At 38.2% G+C, this 18967-nt stretch overlaps 1 protein-coding gene across 5 annotated transcripts in view; it reads left to right on the top strand.

Moving 5' to 3' along the window:
- LOC109856807 (zinc transporter ZIP1-like) overlaps nucleotides 1-18967 on the top strand; it is a 22329-nt gene continuing 3362 nt past the window's right edge. The window contains exons 1-8 of one of the 5 annotated variants that reach the window (XM_020432480.1): nucleotides 4-315; nucleotides 2130-2453; nucleotides 7746-7994; nucleotides 8405-8572; nucleotides 9567-9728; nucleotides 9855-10010; nucleotides 10153-10360; nucleotides 10907-11033. In XM_020432480.1, coding sequence (XP_020288069.1) covers nucleotides 7774-7994; nucleotides 8405-8572; nucleotides 9567-9728; nucleotides 9855-10010; nucleotides 10153-10360; nucleotides 10907-11033 — 1042 coding nt within the window. In that variant the 5' untranslated portion in view covers nucleotides 4-315; nucleotides 2130-2453; nucleotides 7746-7773. Of the gene's footprint in view, nucleotides 316-1672; nucleotides 1852-2129; nucleotides 2454-5638; nucleotides 6006-7745; nucleotides 7995-8404; nucleotides 8573-9566; nucleotides 9729-9854; nucleotides 10011-10152; nucleotides 10361-10906; nucleotides 11034-14807; nucleotides 15371-16150; nucleotides 17250-18967 lie in introns of those variants that run through there. The other 4 variants (XM_020432481.1, XM_020432478.1, XM_020432482.1 and 1 more) reach the window with 4 other exon arrangements.

Here is an 18967-nt window from a genome sequence, read left to right as displayed (position 1 = left end):
GTAAAAGCCCAACGCCGCGTGAAATGTATTCAGTGTCTTCACGCCGGCTCCGAATTTATGACGTAACGTTAGGTTTTTATCGCGCGAATGTTCTGCGTAGACAAGCTTGATGACAGAAGTGTCGTGACAGAAGATAAATCATTGAGCTCCGCGTGCGCGCCGTTCAGTTGTCCTCGATCAAACCTCTTACGTGAGGCAATTCATCAGTAAAAAAAAAACTGCGAACTAATTACAATTTAACGCTCGATTTTCTTAGTTGCGCGCACGCAATGTGCGTACAAAGATGATCTGTTTACGCGCGAGTATTATCGAAAGGTACTGTAAATACACGTGTGTGTGTGTGTCTGTGTGTGATACGTTGCGATATTCAAATATATACCCAGTAAACAATTTGTTCGCAATTTGCCGGTAAATTGTCAGCAATTTTAAACAAAAATACTCACCAAATTGGCATCAACTGTGTCCGCATTTAGGCTTCGATTTTGTTGCCAAAGCTTGTCGACAAAAAAAGTAACAACAAATTGCTAGCAAAAACCGAGCAAAGCTTGATACGTATTAAAACATATTTTGGTCTGAGACCAAATTGACGCCAAATATGAAGCAAGATCATCTGCGTAACACGACACAGCTTTGCTTAGTTTTTGCCAGCAAGTTGCTGTTATATTTTGTCAACAAGCTTGAATATATTTTTGCTAGCAATTTTTCAAACATTGCCAGACAAAACAAACTCCGCATCATATATTTGATGTCTTTTCTCTGCTAATAAAATTTGTAACAAGCATTTGGCAAAATCTGTTTCGACAGATTTGGTTATCTGGGTATATATATATCAATTACGTTCTCGACGAAGAACGAAAACAATAATAAACATGAAACAAACCTGTGGAAATTTGCAAGTACTGATAAATCTCTCTAGTTTTTTTTCCACGCGAGTTTTCAATAAAAATAAAAGAATAATTCGCGTTTCTTTTAGACGACCAATACAATTTTAACCTTGTTTTATTAATCGATCGTGAATCGAAATCGAGGGTAACGGGATTTTTTTTTCTACACTTTTATACATTGCTATTTATAATTTTTAACTAAAAAAAAAAACTTAAGTCACAAATAAAAAACATATCGAAGTGAACTGCGTGTTATAATCTTATCGCGTGTTATCTGTATATACATATTGTATAGCGTTGACAAGAGTTGATAGGATCATAATACACAACCCATCCCTCCGTGTAACGTCTTACGTTACCGCGGGAATCTCCTGAGCTTTCACGGTGTTTCGTTCGCGGTAACAAAAAACTCATTCTCAAGGTCGCCGGAGTGATCCCTTTATCTGCGGCGCGGCGGATCTTCCTGTTCCGCGTCGGGACTCGCGAAACAGGATGACAATCGCGAAAAGTTACGGAGAATCTCTCTCGCGCGTCAAAAGAAAGATAATCACACGCGCGAGAGAGAGAGATAGAGAGAGATACACGACGCGGCGCCACTCCGACATTCCGACCGATTAAGTATTCACTCGTCGTTAACTGCATTCTGAACTCTGGGAGATGTTCCTCTTTCCCCTCTCTCTCTCTCTCTCTCTCTCTTTCTCATCCTTCTTTCATTCTCTCTTACTGGGGGTTCCCCTTCCCGTTTTCCGACTTGTCGGCGAACTCGTCATTTATTGTGAAACGCGTAACACGTGACCGGGGTGAATCCGCGATCTTGTCGTTGTTTTTCCCCACCAGGGGGAATCCTGACGGAGCGAAGCGTCGAACAGGTACGACAGAAACGACTCCCCTGCACGACCGCTGTCGCTTCCTCTTCGATGCCGCTTCATTCTTCGCTTACGTGTGGCTCACACATTCCGTCCGGACTGTATGTGTGTGTGTCTGTGTGTGTGTGTGTGTGTATACTGATCTTCCCGCGGTCTCGCGCAGCGCTCTTTTCTCCAGAGGGTCGGTGGTTTCTTAAAAGACGCCGGGACGTCTTTGGCGTCACTTAGTTCGTTTCGCGCTGGTTTATCTGTCGCGAACTGTCCGTCCGCGTTCAGACACTTGTTCTGTTGCACGCAAAACACTGAAAATTATTAAAATTATTATTAAGTACGTTACATCGCGCAATTGTTTTGTTTTTTTTTTTTTGTTTTTTTTTAGGAGTTCTTGTTGCTTTCGTTGTCCGAATCGCGACAAAGTGGATGTGGCGTGTTGACGAAATCTCTCTTGGACTTGGGAACAACAAAACTTCTTCATCCGCATCGTCGCTTCTATCAAGCGTCATTTAGCCCGGCGGTGTATCATCGATTTGATCAATTACTTTATTATCATCGGCGACAGAGTCGACGATGCGCAACTGTGCGACTGATGCTTTAGTTTTCGTTTGACACATTTCTCGGGACGATCGACTGCCAGACGTCGAATACACAACCGAAGACAACAAGCTTATTTTCTTGGAGACTGTCGTTGATGATAAAAAAAGAGGTAATATTGAAAGATTAACACATTTAATTAACATAAAAATCGACACATCTTTTTTGAATATTTGTGATGGATATGAACGAATGGTATTACACACGTGCCAGAAATTGCGTTTTGCAAAACTAGCGGAGAATTTTAAATGCGAGCCGTATTATTTTGAAAATATATTTTTTAAACGTTTAAATTACTACACACAGAAATTAAATTCAAATCAAAAATTCATCTAAAATACTTAATTTACATCTCGTATTTCGATATATATATATATATATCCAAAGATATATATATATATATATATATATATATCCAGATATATATATATATATCCAAATTATTCATTTTACTCTACTATGAAATTAAAAAAAAACCCATTGTGAAAAAACTTTTGCACGCACATTGGCTGTATGGGTTTAAAATTTCTTGGATTTTTTGCAAAGTCAGAAAATCTTCGGGAATTATTTTTGCAATTGGATTAGATCGTTTATTAATTTGATTCGAGATTTTATCTTCTCGTACTCACTGTGAATTTTTCTTTTTTTTTTGGAATGAAACAAAATGCGTTGCAGGAAAACCACTCTGCTTTCATTAGCATATTATTATTAACACACTCCGTTATTACCGGCAAGATTTATCGATGATTACAACAGTAATCAGCGAAACATCAACCGCGGTCTATGAATTATTCCGCGGCATCTGCTCAACACATACACACACACAGACACGCACACACGTGTGTATGTACATAGTGCACATAAAACAAGACCGGAATGTGTCTCGTATCGCATTTTAAGTAACATACGCGCGTGCTACTTCTACACGAGTCGCGAGTTAACGCACGTATATATCTCCCTCGTTCGGGAAATTCCTTTGAAGAAATACGTTCGGGAATCCCAGAAATTCTAATCCCTCAGGATCTACAATGCGAGATCAAAAAGTGTTTTAATAATTATATCTCTCTCGAGAAAATTTCAAACGCACTATTGTATCTCAAACGCTATATCGAGTAGAAAAGAAAATGTTTTCTCCAACGAGAAATATATTTGAGATGTAATATAATTTAATGTTCTTTTTTTCTTGCTTTTGCATTATTGTTTAAAACCTTTCATATCTAATTCCGGACTGCAATTAGTTTATTATAAGATTTTAGTGTTTCCCGGTGTAGTTTCCCCGTATTTCAATAGGAAATTCCCCGCGTGTTTCGTGGAAACACCCAAGCGGTAAAACGTTAATGAGAAAGTATATAATACCTGTTCGTTGCATTTGTGAAACTATTATCGGTTGACTTTTGACGTCATCTATCGACGCTGCTGATATTTCCCCGACAGCACTATAACTCACTCGACCTCTTAAAATTAACACACACACACACACGTGTCATCGACACGCAATCAAATAAAAGTGTAATATAATACTAACTTTGAAATAAATTATTAAAAGAATGAGAAAATTAAAAAAAAAAAAAATTCTAATAACGTAACGTAATCTTGCGATAATAATAGCACACACACACACATCTCGGTACTATTTAAGTACGATAAAAAAATATTTCGATTATAATTAAGTAACTTTTCCAATCCGTTATCTTCTTATGCGTGTAATACATTACGTAATATGATAAATAATTCCATTATTTGTCTGAACTTCAAATTTTTTTTTTTTTTGCAGAGAGATATATCAATAGGATATTGTTAACATTTGCTCATTCCAATTAAGTGCTGCGATAACAGTGCGTAATCAGTACTTGTACGTAAAGAGTCTCACAATTGCATAACGATAAAAAAACAATATCTGGATGATAATATTAGTTGTTCGAAAGCTTAAATGCGGATTAACGTGTAATCGAAGAAAAATCTAGAGAAAAATATGCAGCATATATATATATATATATATATATATATATATATAATATATAATACTGATTTCTTCCCTTCTCGCTCTATATATTGTGATATCAATTTCTAAATTATGTTCGCACGGTAACTTGATTAATTTTTACAAGATATGCTGGATGTTTTTCTCTAGGTTTTTCTCCGATTACACGTTAATATATATATATATATATATATGCTGCATGTTTTTCTCTAGATTTTTCTTCGATTACACTAATATATACTTCGATTACATTAATATATACATATATACATATATATAAGCTAATATTAATCAATTTTCAAATGTAAGAAAGAAATAGACGTGTAGAAATACGCGAGAGAAAAAGGTTTTCCTGAATTCTGTTTTTTTTCCGTAAAATATTTATAAAAGTGACGTGAAACCAATCGTTCTTGCGATCGATCGATTGCCGCGTGAACTTCTCACTTGAATGATCTTACCTTGAACGACACAGAAATCGTTTCTCCCTCGGTATCTCCCACCCCGGTGGCTTTTGACTTTTTTTTTTCTTTACCTACCTGTGGACGGAGGGTCACTCCGTGTACTTTCACTGCATTCGATTCCTTCTCGTGCCTAGTACTGCCGCGCATTTCAAAGATCGCCACTTCTTCTCGCGTTCCTCTCGTCTATTACGCCAGCGCGATTTAACGAACAAGCACCGTTAAATCGCGCTGTTGAATCGACGAGCGATCAGAAAAATCAGCGCAGTGCAACAGAGGAGAGGAATCGCGATTCCCACGTTCCGTGTGTTTTTTTCCGCGATGATTTTTATCTCTTCTCTCATTTTGTTTTGCAACGATTGTCGGTTCTATAATCGGATGCATCTTGAATCGTCAAAACGCTCTTGCACGAAACAAAGTATGATTGAGAAAATGCAATTGTAACAAAGTAAGAAACAAATTCGCACTATATCATCAGAAAAATAAATCTGTACTAATTGACAGAAAACTTAATGCAAAAAAAAAAAATTACATTAAATTTCTGTTTTTGTTGTTTCGAATTTTTATCGCAGCGTACAGTGTGAGCGGAAATCACATTGACACTATTTTTTTTCTTACATTTCCGATGTCGCGCTTCGACGATTGCGCGCAACACAAAGAATCTTTCCAAAGAATATAAAATAAATGTAAAAAACTATCTTTTTTTTATTCGTGTATATAAAATGTTCGCGACAAAAAATTATCTTTTTCTCGATCGACTTTTAAAATTCTCTCTCTTTTTTTTTTTTTTTTACTCTAAGCGATTGTTATCTCGCTGAAAAATATGTACATCTGGTGGTAAATGTGTTTTGACACAAGCACAAACATCTAGCGCGCGTGTTAGGTACATATGTGTGTAAATGTGCCACTAACGGGTGCGTTTCCATGCGCGAGGGGGGGTCGCGTTATCGCGCGACGCTCTCGACGGCGACGTGATGATGATGATCGGAGCGAAGATCCCCGGCAGATATCGAATAGCACACCGTGTATATATACGCTGGATGAAAAAGTGTGATTAGTGTGGTGCGTCAACTCTCGCGGTTATACACGGTGTCGCAAACGTACTCTTGTTTCTTTTCTCTCGTTTGAGATCCCGAAAATCGCGTTGAACACCGGGAAGAAAGAACAGTTCGATGCCACTGTGGGAGAGAATTCGATAGACGGCAAAAACCAAAAAAAAAAAAAGGTACACGACCGAAACGTCGTTTTATTGCACGTGCGATTTTACACCGACCGACTGTAAACGTTTTAGATGATTTCAAATGTTTTTTGTTTTTTGTATTATATTCGCTCGACTCTCTTGTTAATTGCTTCAAAAAAAAAAACTCAGTAATCTGGTTTCATATTTAAAAAATAAAAAAAAACATCGCGTCGTCTTGATCGGCGTAATTGTTAATTACCCTTTTCGACACCGGATGATTCTGAAACGCGTTTTCACAGACCGATTGCACAGACCGTTGCTGGTGAAATCTAAGTTTTCAAACAAGTTAAGACAAACCGCATACGTCGGAATCAAACAAACACAAATTATGGTCGGATTATATCTTATATATATTTTAAATGTATTACAATTATTACAATTATATTTTATATTCGAATAGTTGGCGCATTCAAACAAAGTAGTCGATATCAAACGAATAAACGATAATGTCTGACAAATATCTGTTAGAATGTAAAAAAAAAAAAGTAACGCGATAAGAAAAATTCATTATCATATATTACAGAGTTCACTGATAGCGAGATGATATCAGACAAACTACGTGTATATACAGGTGTGTTTTTTTCATTTGTGACCTGTAATACAGAGAATTGCAGCCTTGATGAACAAAAAAAAAAAAACACTTTCTTTTGTCGTCAAGTGTCACTTATCTGTAACAATTTATCTCGCGACAATTGTTTAATCGTAGAATCCAGGAAATGTGTGAATCATTATCAGTCTTAAGATCTTTTTTTCATCATAAAAATTTCATCAAAAATTTCATTGATATCGTCATAAAAGAAATAATCAATGGTGCGAAGTTTTTTTTTTAGCAGCTAATTGTACAAACGCCGAGAACAATGTTAATTGTCATGGAAGAATTTTTGTCGTCGTGCACGTAAAATCTCTGAATCTTCTCCGTGATAACGTAACTTCCATCGCGTTTTATAAATAAAAAAAAAGTATTACGCGAGACATTATCTTAGAAAGAAATAACGTGACTTTTTCGCATTATCTAATTGCGAGGACAACTCTTTGCAACTATTATTATCGTCGTTAATGTGGTCATTCTCGGTGTCAAAATGAATTATCAGTTACCTCGTGTCACACCTCCCTTCCGTTAATCTAACTCCGGTAAGTCGACAAGACCGAAAACCCTGGAAAAGCCTGAGCACGCAAAAAAGTGCAGAAATGAGTATAAAATTTCCTTGCAACTACACGGTGCAAAAATTCTTGCTTAGTAACAGAATATCCTGAAAAAAAAAAGAGAGAGAGATAAAATACGTTCCAAATGCGCGAGTCGGCGCGCCTAACTCTGCTGACTGAAATAAGTATCCGCGCGAACAATGTTCAGATAAAACTGTCAGTTGAAAAGATTAGGCACGTATCTTTGTGATGAATTTCGAATAGATTGGGCCGCAGCTTAGTGGTGCGAGTCAATAAATTAAATAAAAACAAAAAACAAAAAGAAATAAAATTGCAACTAAATGAATCGACCGATTAAACATTGATAAAAAAAATATTTCAAGAGTCTCTCTCGGTGTACACTTAATTATAATAAAAGAAAATTAAAAATCATTTGAATTTTGACATGTCGTGAAATTTCGCTTGAAAATTTATATTGTTTTCAATAAAAAAAAAAAATTAATAATAATAATTTCGTATCACTTACCACAAAATTTTGGGGCGATAAAATTCATTATTACGAAATTGTTGTGTAAATTGCAGTAAATTGGACGCAAGAAATTTCAGCACGATGTCGTCCTCGCAATATTTTCTTGCTGCGACAAAATTGTTGAACGATACCGAGCTTCATGAACACGACGAACATTCCACGACCGAGGAGACGGAGAAAGATGGATTGATCGCCAAGGCTGTCACTATGGTAGTTTTGTGCACTGTCAGCACGGTAATGGGCATTATACCAATGTTTCTGGCAAAGATGCTCAAGTGGAACATTGAGGGACAAAATCCTAGGTAAGAATTTTATTCGTCACAAAAGAGAGAGAGAGAAAGAGGGAAGGAGAGACGTATCGAACTCGATGCTAGAAAATTATATAAATATAACAAATTGATTTTTTTCATTTGTCAATATTCTTATTTGTTTTTTTATTATATTTTTTTATTTATATTTCTATTTGTTTTTTATTTGTCAGTTTATTCGCGGCTTTGTATGAAAGTGCTCGAAAATCTCGTAAAATGACGACAAACAGTTGTATATTTGTTCGTTACGTTTAAGAGATTACGATGTAATCTACAATTGACACAATTACGCGCTTTGCGTATCTCACCGATATCTCGTCTTGAATATTCTTCGACTATTGCAGCACGATCGAATGGACGACACAATTAACGAAATATCATACACATTTTATGTAATTCTGTAGGACCTTAAAAGTGGTGAGCATGTTACTCGGCTTCGGAGGTGGTGTTCTCTTTAGCACGACGTTTCTCCATCTGATACCGGAAGTCGCGGAAGGTGTGGACGAACTCGTCGAAGACGGTAAAATGCAGGAACAGAAATTTTCAGTGGCGCAGGCTCTCTGTTGCACCGGGTGAGTCAATTCTCTATGACTCAATTACATGTGTAGATATATATATATGATATAAAAACCAGTATATAAACATAAAAATACCGGCGAAGGTTGAATATATACCTTTCAATCGACAAGCGATAGTTTTCAACACAAAAAAAACCACAAAGAACATTTCTCAGTCAAATATAAAAATCTCCAGAACATATCGTCACTCCCTACGTATAATTGCATAAGTGTCGTATACGGGATTTTCAGTTTATTGCATAGTGACATTTATTAAGTCATGTTCTGTTTTTTTTTTTTTTGGTCACCAAATATGAAAAATGTTCAAAAAAGGTAAAAAGTCGAAATAATCCTAAAGTGGGTCTGTTTTATCGATAAAACTGAATTTTTCGCGCACACTCAGTTTTTTTTTTGGCTGTACGAATCGACAAATCCTTTTCTACGATTAAAGTACATACAACAAGAGATACGGGAGATCCAAATTTATATAACAAAATGAAAAAAATTAAAATTTTTAAAACATTTTTTTTCATTTTGTTCAAATTTATATTTAAAAAAATGAAAAATTTGGATCTCCCGTATTCCTTGTTGTATGTACTTTAATTGCAGAAAAGGATTTGTCGATCCATACAGCCAAAAAAAACTTAGTGTGCGCGAAAAATTCAGTTCTATCGATAAAACAGACCCACTTCAGGATCCCCTTAATTAGAGAAACATATGAAGTTTTCAAACCTTGAAACTGCTTTCCTCTCAAATTTGCGTTTCGCAGTTACGAGATTTATACGTAGGGATTGACGATATATAATCAATATGCAATTAATGATTTTTACACATTTATTTAATTTTTTTATAAATCGGTAATATCAAATCAATATCTAATCATTGATAACGTTTAATTGTTTGTAATAATTCTTTTTGTTTTCTTTTGATGTCGTTACAACAAATAAATAAAATTTTTTACACTTTGGAATCAATCATCAATTAATTTTTACGCGAACTTTTTTCGCAGGTTTTTTATCATGTACCTCGTGGAGGAGTCCGTGCACACGTATTTGAGGAAGCGACAAACGAAACAGCAGGTCAACACCAAGAAGGACGTGAATCGCAGCACAAACGAATTGGTTGAGAACGGTCAAGCGTCTTCGTGCGCCAGCAACGGACACGCACACACGTAATCCATTATATGTTTATGGCTTTTAAACTTCAAAAATACAGACATTTATCAAGTTTTTATCGAATGACATTTTTAACGACGCGAAGAAATCGTCGACAACTTCGATCATTTTGTAATTTATAGGGGCCACAGTCACTTACCGGAGATAATAACCGACGACAACGACGACGACTTTGTGATATCGTCGCTCAGAGGTTTATTAATAGTGCTCGGTTTGTCCGTCCACGAGCTGTTCGAGGGACTTGCAATCGGTTTGGAGAACTCGACCAGCCATGTCTGGTAAATTGCGGAATACTAACCGATTCGAGTCGCGTACGCGCTCGAATCAAATGGATCATTGAATCGAGTTTCGCTCCCCTCGGCGAAACTAATACGCGAGAGAGCGAATCATGATAAACGACACACGAATTCCGATTTGCAGGTACATGTTCCTCGCGGTTGCGTCCCATAAATTCGTGATAGCCTTCTGCATCGGAATCGAGCTCGTCGCTTCCAGAACCAGACGGTATCTATCGATAATTTACGTGTTCACGTTCGCCGTGGTATCGCCGTTAGGAATCGGCATCGGGATGGCTCTCGTAGGAGGCAGCAGTGCGGCCGCGAGCGGACCGTTGGCTGTGATATTGCAGGCGAGTTTCATCAGAGAGATAAAATAAAAAAAAAAAAACTTTCGACGCATTTTTAATATAAAAATTATAATATTAGATCTACCGGAAAGTTCTGTCCGTTTTTTTTTGGAATAAAACAAAATACAAATTTTTCTTAATTTTTCAAAAATGGGATATACAAATTGCCCTCACGCTGGCAAGAAATCATCAATATAATAATCGCAATTATATTATTTAATAAAGTTTATTATTGACGGTAAAAAAAATTTGTATTTTGTTTTATTCCAAAAACGGACAGAACTTTCCGGTAGACCTAATATATGCGTATTGTATTACAAAAGTAACTCGAGGCTCGTCGATTTTTTGTAATTTTTAATAAATTACAAACGCAAACAAAGAATCGGCGAGGAAAAATTGTAGATTTTTCAGGACATTCGCATTCCAAAAAAAACAAAAAAAAAAAAAAATGCAATGTAACGTAGAGATCAATTGTGCGACGTAAAAATTTATACGACACGCAAGTGGAAAACTATTCTTAACAATTATTTCTTCGTCACATTGACGCAGGGTTTGGCGTCGGGTACTCTGCTCTACGTGGTGTTCTTCGAGGTTCTGCAAGAACATCGAACCGGACTCAAGCAATACATCTCGATACTCGTTGGTTTTCTCGTAATGTTCGGCCTGCAGATGCTGAGTAAGTGTGTAAACTATAACCAGTCTTATTTCACATTAATTCGCAATTTAATACATAAAAAAAAAAAAAAAAAAAAAAAACCGATATTCAGCATTAGGCACAAGTGTTTTCCCTGAGTGTGTGTCATGCGCGCATCGTTTATCTCTTCGCGTGATTTGACTTCTTCGAATAAACAAAAAACTGAAAAGTTTAACAGATAAGAATTGTTTGTATTTTGCGCACGCACTTTTTTTACGCTTACTTATCGACGTTTCAATTATAAAGGGTACATTCGATCCTTTTGCAAGTGTGTTCTCAGCCTCCCCCGGGAAAAAATGGATCAGATCTAACTTAAATTTAACGAGATAAAAACAAAAATGGAAAAATAGATCTAATCAGATCCAAATTAAATCTAAATAGATATAAAGCAGATCTAAATAAATATAAAGTAGATCTAATTAAATTTACACTTTTTTATATATTATTAAAAATCTACTTTAGACCTACTCGGATCTACTATAATTAAAACCACTCGGATTTAGTTTAGATTCGAGCAGATCCGAACAGATCTGAGGTGATCTAATATAATAGATCTGAGTAGATCTCTCAAGAGTAGATCTAATAATAAATAAAAGTGTAAATTTCTATAGATCTATACTTATATCTATTTAGATTTATTTTATATATTTATTTAGACCTACTCTCTCTTTACATCTATTTAGATTTAATTTAGATCTAATTGGATCTATTTTTCCATTTTGTTTATCTCGTTAGATTTAAATTAGATCTAATCCATTTTTTCTCGGGCTCCTAAAAAACGTAACAATACAATGATCAATTGATATAAAATATGATGTGTAAAATGATAAGGCGCAAAGTGATCAAAAGTCTCGTTGTGTAGCTCAAAAAACTTTGAACTTAGCGACCTTCTCGCGAGGTTCTTTAACTTGGTTTTTTTTTTTCTTCCAATCTGTCAAATTTTCGTAATTTATTTAAGTAAACAAAATTGTAAATCAGAATGATGAAACAATGTACTTGGAAAATTGAATCTTGGAACGTACAGAATGAGGATAATTTCGAGCGTTGATGTCCGGGGTCGCGGAGGTTATCGCGTCCCGCGTGCCTATCCAGATTGTCCAGTGAGCGCCAATAAGTGATTGCCAGACATTGGTCACCACTGGCCAGTAGTCAACAACCACTTATCGCAACGTACTTCAGGCGTTACACACACACAAACACACACACACACAAACTCGCGTGTTTTCAAGCATCGCGAAGAGAAAGAATATATCGCGCGCCGAGAGACCTCGATGTTCAAAAGCCGACGACGGCGTCGTCGCGCACGCAGGATGAAATCGAGAGGAGGCTAGAGAGGTGAAAGGGGGGAAAAAAGAGAATGTGTGGAGCGTCAGACACAAACGCGACGGTCTATGCCAAAGGACATCCTGTGTCGGATGATTCATTCGCGGCACGATTCCCGTAACGGTGATTATTATTATTTTGCTCCTCCGAGAAAAAACTTCCCCTGCCGCCGACGGAACAATGATCGTCGTTGTTGGACGGATAATCAGAAAGTAACCGATGCGCGAAAAATCTCGCGCTTACCGTCTTGTTTTGTTCGCGCGTTTTCTTTCCTCTACTCTAGCAAAGTATCCTTCATGCGCGGCTTATCATTAGAACTCGTAAAAGAAAAGAAAAAAAGGGAACAACGGGAACTATCGCGAAAGTGAATGGCACGATTATTTTATTATCGAACGTAATTGAGATAGAGAAAGAGAGAGAGAGAGAGAGAAAGAAGCGAACACACAAACCGACTCGCCCGATCGTTGCCCGTCTGTCTATAATCGCGAACGTTGTACACCTAAAAGGATATATGTTTCACGGTTCTTTGAAATTAATTTTATACAACAACGTTCGCTTCGTGTTCAATAGAGCGTCCGAAATAAATGGGATACACTCCTTTCGCTCTTGATGCGAAAAGGGTGAAAGTATATTCACAGTGCCGCGGTAAATAATCACCTCGGAGAGGCGTGCGATCGTGTCCGCGCGGCCCACATCGCGCAAAAAAAAAAAAAATCATGTCCGTGCCTTTGAAAGCATCGAGCGCAGCGGCAAGATTTTACTTTTACATTTTCTCATCCTGCAACATTGTATGAAATGAAAATTTAATAGTTGAGAGAGAGAAATTTATTTTCATCAGATCAAAGCGCGTGAAGAGACTCGCGCGCGCGCGCGCGCGCGTGCGCGAGAGGTCGAATCTTCTCTCGTCGAACGAGAAAAGGTAAATCCCCGAGAGAGAGATCCATTTTTTCAACTTCCTTCTTCTTTTTTTTTTAAACTCGCGTGTTCTTATCTGCCACTTGAGGAGAATCCGTTTCCTACGTCGATCTAATTCGGAAAAATGCAAATGTTAGTTGTAAACACCGTAACTACCCGGTAAAAAATTTTCCATTTATAAAATTGTATGGACATATTCGGTATATAATAAATTTGCACAATTAGATATAATAAGTTTAATTTGTGTACAAGTATATACGATTATATATCAAAACTTTTTTAAAAATATAGTAAAAACATAGTTTTATATAATTTTTTTGTATCTAACATGATACTAATAGAGTTATTTTGTTAATTCGATATGGAATATCTCTGAAGCCATTCTCTTAAAAAAAGAAATTCTCCGTGTGTAAAATTGTATGGACATATTCGGCATATAAATTTGCATAATTAGATATAATTATTTTAATTTGCGTATAAGTATATATGAAAAATTTTTTACCGGGTAAATGTAGAGAAAAGTTTGTGTCTGCGCGCGTGCCTTGTCTGTGAGCGCGCGCGCGCACGCGCGCGAGGATCCTCGATGACTGTGTTGTCGAAATAACTTCTCTTATTTCACGTCGTGTGTCTATATAACATTACGCACACGACGACTTCTATATATATACAAGTTATGTATACACGTACGAATAGGAACAAACGCTATTCGTTGCTCTTCCTCTTGACTGACCGATATTTGGATATCTCTCGCTTCAAAAGTAATCACAATCTTCCAACACACACATTGCGTTTGCGCAATCAAACATACGTCACATAGTCGGTTTCCGATATTCAGTTCTTCTCCCTTTTCACTCGCGCACAAGTTGTTTTCTTCTTTTTTTTCTTGTCTATCTTCTCTTTATTTATTTATTTATTTATTTTTTTATTTAATTCTTGTTTTTTCTTTTCGCTTTTTTCTCCTCTCGCGATTTCGCGCCCACGTGACGGAGAAGAATCCCTTCTGGTTCTCCCTTCTGTTTTTCCCCTTCCTCTACAGATTTAACGAAACAAATCTGTTAATTTTTACGCCACGGAGTGAGGGGGATCGGATGTGGTGTGCAGGTGCAGAAGTGAGCGTGTAATGGTACGCGCGCGATTGTTGGGAGAAGGATGAGCGCAAGCGGTCGCGGGAGTGGGCAGGAAACGGTTCGGGCTCGGACTATGTAAGACGACGAGGCGGCGGCCGAGGGGTCCGATCGAGCCGAGTTACCGTCGAGACCGGGAGTTAGTGTCCGATCGGTCGCCGCGGCGAGTGCAGCCGGTTATCACGTGTATCGATATAGATTGGATACAACTCTTGCTGTATCGCTGCTTTGAAAAACAAAAACGCACTATTTTTAATTTTAATAAAAAATCGAGAAGATACTGGGAGGAGGAGACACACACACCGCCGAGGTGTGTGCGGGCACCAAGGATTTCCAACGAGAGATTATGAGTGTCGTCGTCGACGAGAACGCACGTGAGAAAGAAGTGGTAAAGTGGTAAAACGAGATCTCTATAAAAAAAAAAAAAAAAACATCCACGCGACATTTAATGCATCACGGTTGAATGTGAATTCTCACCGGTGACGTTTCGCGTGTTGTTCAACGAGAGAGAGAGAGAGAGAGAGAGAGGCGCGCGACCGCCTTCGAATAACAGAGGCGTGATGCTCGGCATGATTGTGAAATCGTCCAAAGAAAACTGAACTGAAAATCAAAGTTCGCTTCTTCACACAAGAAATAAAATTCTTTCGTTATCGTTATCGAGTTTCTTTCTATTCGGAAAAAGAAAATTGCGGGGCGGTGTCTGTGTAACAAAACGCAACGAGAATGGAAGATACGACGATGTCAAGTATCCTCCTGATGTCCAAGATCGGCGCGATGGTCGGTCTCGGTTTTGGTTCTCTGGTTTTGGGAACGTTGCCGCTGATAGTCGGTCGTTACAGAACCAAGAAACGACTTCAAAAACGTCGCCGAGCGATCTCGTCCGATCGCTCGAGCACATCCACGACGTCGGCTTCGATGTCGATCGTCGACACGACGACTTCCGTGGCAAACAAGCAAGTACGTCCTCGATATATATATAATTCGCCTGAGTGTGTTTTCATCACGGCGAACGCGATTTGCAATTTCTCCGGAAAACTCGTTCTCTTGTGTCGTATTATTCGGTAAAGTCAAACTCTCTCGGCAAAAGATATTATTCCCCAATTACAAAACGTTGCTGAGTGAGAGAAAACTCGCGAGAAAAAAACAATTTCAAATGTTTTTCAAATGTTTTCGAATTTTCTTGATTTTTTTTTTGTTTTTTGAATTCAATTATTTCGATCGATTTTAGTTGGAAATAAAAAAATTTCTTAAAATTCTTAGTTGACTTCGGTGCTTACAGATTTCTCCGACGCGTATCTCTTATTAATGTATATGTTTACATTTATATTTCTGTTAATGTGAACGCGAACACGCATTTCAAACGACACAAAGTCGAGGCAAATTAATACCTGATCGTTTCAAAGAATGGGGGAAGGTCGTGCGGAAAGAGAGTATGTGGATTTTTTTTACCACGATTACATACGTGTGTGTGTAATGATACACTTGATCGATCATGTATTAATCGTATCACATCCGGAGTAAGTGCTCATTAAACATACAGGGTGTTCGATTTGTTTATCCGTTGTTTAAGTAAATCGGGAAATCTCGGTCACTTCAATTTTTTTTATTTTTTATTTTTTATTTTCATCCGAAACTCACGAGCATCCTGTATTCTCGAAAACTGTAGTCTCGCAAATCCCCCCCCCCCCAAAAAAAAAAAATGATTTCCAAAGCAAAAATCGCGACGATCTTTCTCAGGGTCTGTTAACATCGCTGTTGCTCTGTTTCGGCGGCGGAGTGCTCCTATTCACGACGTTTGTACATCTGGCGCCGGAAGTGCGCGAGAGCGTCGAGAGACATCAGTCGAACGGCCAGTTACCTGTCCTGGGCACTCTCGGTCTGGCCGAGCTGTTATTCTGCGGCGGTTTCTTTCTTGTTTATCTGGTTGAGGAGGCCGTGCACGCCGCTCTAACCGGCAAACCCGAATCCTCGGAAGCGTTGCTGTACCGCACCGTGTCGGTGCGTAGGTGCAACAACAATCAAACGGGCTCGTCAGGTTCGCCGGTTACGTTGAACGGTTCGATCACCACCATGTCCACGACAACCACCACCAGGTCCACGTGTAGAGAGATCGACGATCCGGACGAGGACATCGAAAATCGCGCGGATTCGAAGCGATCCAAGTTCCAGCTCAATGACCTTCACAATCATCAGGTCGGCAAGGACGACAAGGTTTTGCCAGCTATATTTGTTCTGTCGTCCCCCGCCGCGTTGTCAAACGAAGGACGTCAGGTTGTCGAGAGATCTTCCACCGCCGAAGGATTGACGGAACTGAACTATCCGCGTATCAAACATCACCATGAACATCATCATCATCATCATCATCAGCATGGCGTGATGTCGCAGAATACCTCGGTTCAAGGATTGCTGACCGTGTTGGCGTTGTCCTTTCACGCAATATTTGAAGGTCTGGCTGTGGGTCTGGAACCGTCCATCAGTTCGGTGGTTTATCTGGCAGCGGCCATCGCTACCCACAAACTTGTAATATCCTTCTGCGTCGGAATGGAGCTCTACGTGGCCGGCGCGTCGACCAAGACCACTCTCGGATATTTGTCCATCTTTTCCATGGTTACCCCAATTGGTATCGCCGTGGGACTTGCTCTGGGTCACTTCAAGAACGACAGCGAGAACTTGGGACCGACGCCAACTATACTTCAGGGCATGGCGGCCGGCACGCTCCTCTACGTGGTGTTTTTTGAGGTTCTGGCGCGAGAGAGAGCGAACGAAAAGAGCGGCCTGCTGCAATTGGTCGCGATCATTATCGGTTTCATGCTGATGCTGGGTCTACAGATTGCCAGTGAGTTTGTGTTGTGTGCGCGCATTTCCCGGAAAACGCGGGGAATCTCTAGAGCGCATCACGGAACGTGTCACGGTATATCGCGACGATACCGCTGATACCGGATAAGCGTCGTTATTATCATGTCCTTCGTGACTGTCACGTTGTGTTTTGCGTGATCGGGGAAAATTTCCACGTGTGACAAATGCGGAATCACATTTGGTTGCGTGTAAAATTTATTATCGAGGGTGAAAGTTCCCCCAGAGTCCCCATTAGGTCTCTTAACCGGAAGACGTCATCTCTTCCTGGATAATTTTTTCGTTTACGTTACCGCTCGCGGACATCGCGGTTTTGAACGTGTGAACGATTAACAAAACGCGCCATTAGAGTTGGCCGAACATGTTCGTTTCGGTGCAAACCTGTTACAGGTACGCCCTTGAGATACACTTGACGTGTCGGGTCTAAAGTGATCTATCGATTTGCCGAACTAGTGGAATTATAACTGAAAAGTCAGGGTCAGGGCTAATTGGGAGAAGAGGTGAGGCAATCGCGACAAAAATCTTCGTCGCGTGCAACAACCGTTTTGTCTAAAGAACTTCGTTTGCCCGCTCGGCACATTTTTTTTTCGAAGTGTCGTTGTTCGGTTGTAAGAATTAATTGACTTACTTCTATCTTCATCGCTCTCGATACTTTGTTGTCTATAGATTGAAATCAATAAGAACACACGCGATGTGTTACGTAATTAGTACAAGAGATATTTATACAAGAGATATTTATCAAAATTAGTTGCTACAAAACACAAATTTATTTCTGCAAAATACGTAGTTGCAAATGTTTCTTAAATAAGAAAAAAAAACAATTAATTTCTTTGATCATTGTTGAATATAATTTTCGAAGAAGCTGAGTCTCGCGATTTAAATGTCATTGATCCAAGCTTGCCGTCTTCATCGGCATGTGAATCATTTATATACACACAGACGATGTAGGTATAACACTTTGTCACACGTATCCGATAACACGCTGAACAGACTGCATGAGTGTCATTTCGCCGAGAAAGTAAACGGCACAGGTAAGAGAGATGAATCGTAATAACGGTTACCTCTGCGGATATACCACTTGTTACGCAATCCTAATTGCATCCCGACCTTCTCGCGAAAGTGCGAAAGGTTCAGAATTTGCTAACGATAGAAGACGGCCGCAAGAAGTAGCGTAATATTTTAATTCAAGTATTTAAAATTTAAGTTTTAGCAAGAAAAATTAATATTACTAAACTTTTATTTAAAAAAAAATATATATATAATTATTTAAGGTAAACTGATATAAAATATTTTTAATTGTCGCATATAATATATAGCTATATATAATAATAATTATATAATAATATATATAATAATAAATATATATATTAATATAATTAATATATTTTTATATTATATATATGTAACAATATATATATATAATAATTTATATATGTGCGTGTACACAGCGCGTCAAAAATTCGCAGAGTAGGCGCGAGGATCTAAGGACAAGAGAGATGTGGTTTCTTCTAGCGGTAAATAGTTAATATTAGTTGTGAACAAGCGATTGCTATAGTTAATTGGTACGGCGTTTGTTGACGCTATTTACCGCTAGAAAACGACCTTCTTACCCCTCGCGCCTACTCTACGAATTTTTGACGCGCTGTGTACATAAATATATATTATATACTATATTATATACTATATTATATACATATATAT

Source organism: Pseudomyrmex gracilis, unplaced genomic scaffold (assembly GCF_002006095.1).
Source record: "Pseudomyrmex gracilis isolate BER0280 unplaced genomic scaffold, ASM200609v1 scaffold_135, whole genome shotgun sequence".
In the NCBI taxonomy this organism is placed as follows: Eukaryota; Metazoa; Arthropoda; class Insecta; order Hymenoptera; family Formicidae; genus Pseudomyrmex; species Pseudomyrmex gracilis.
The sequence above is the reverse complement of the archived record's forward strand: the minus strand, read 5'-3'. Positions and strand labels throughout refer to the sequence as shown.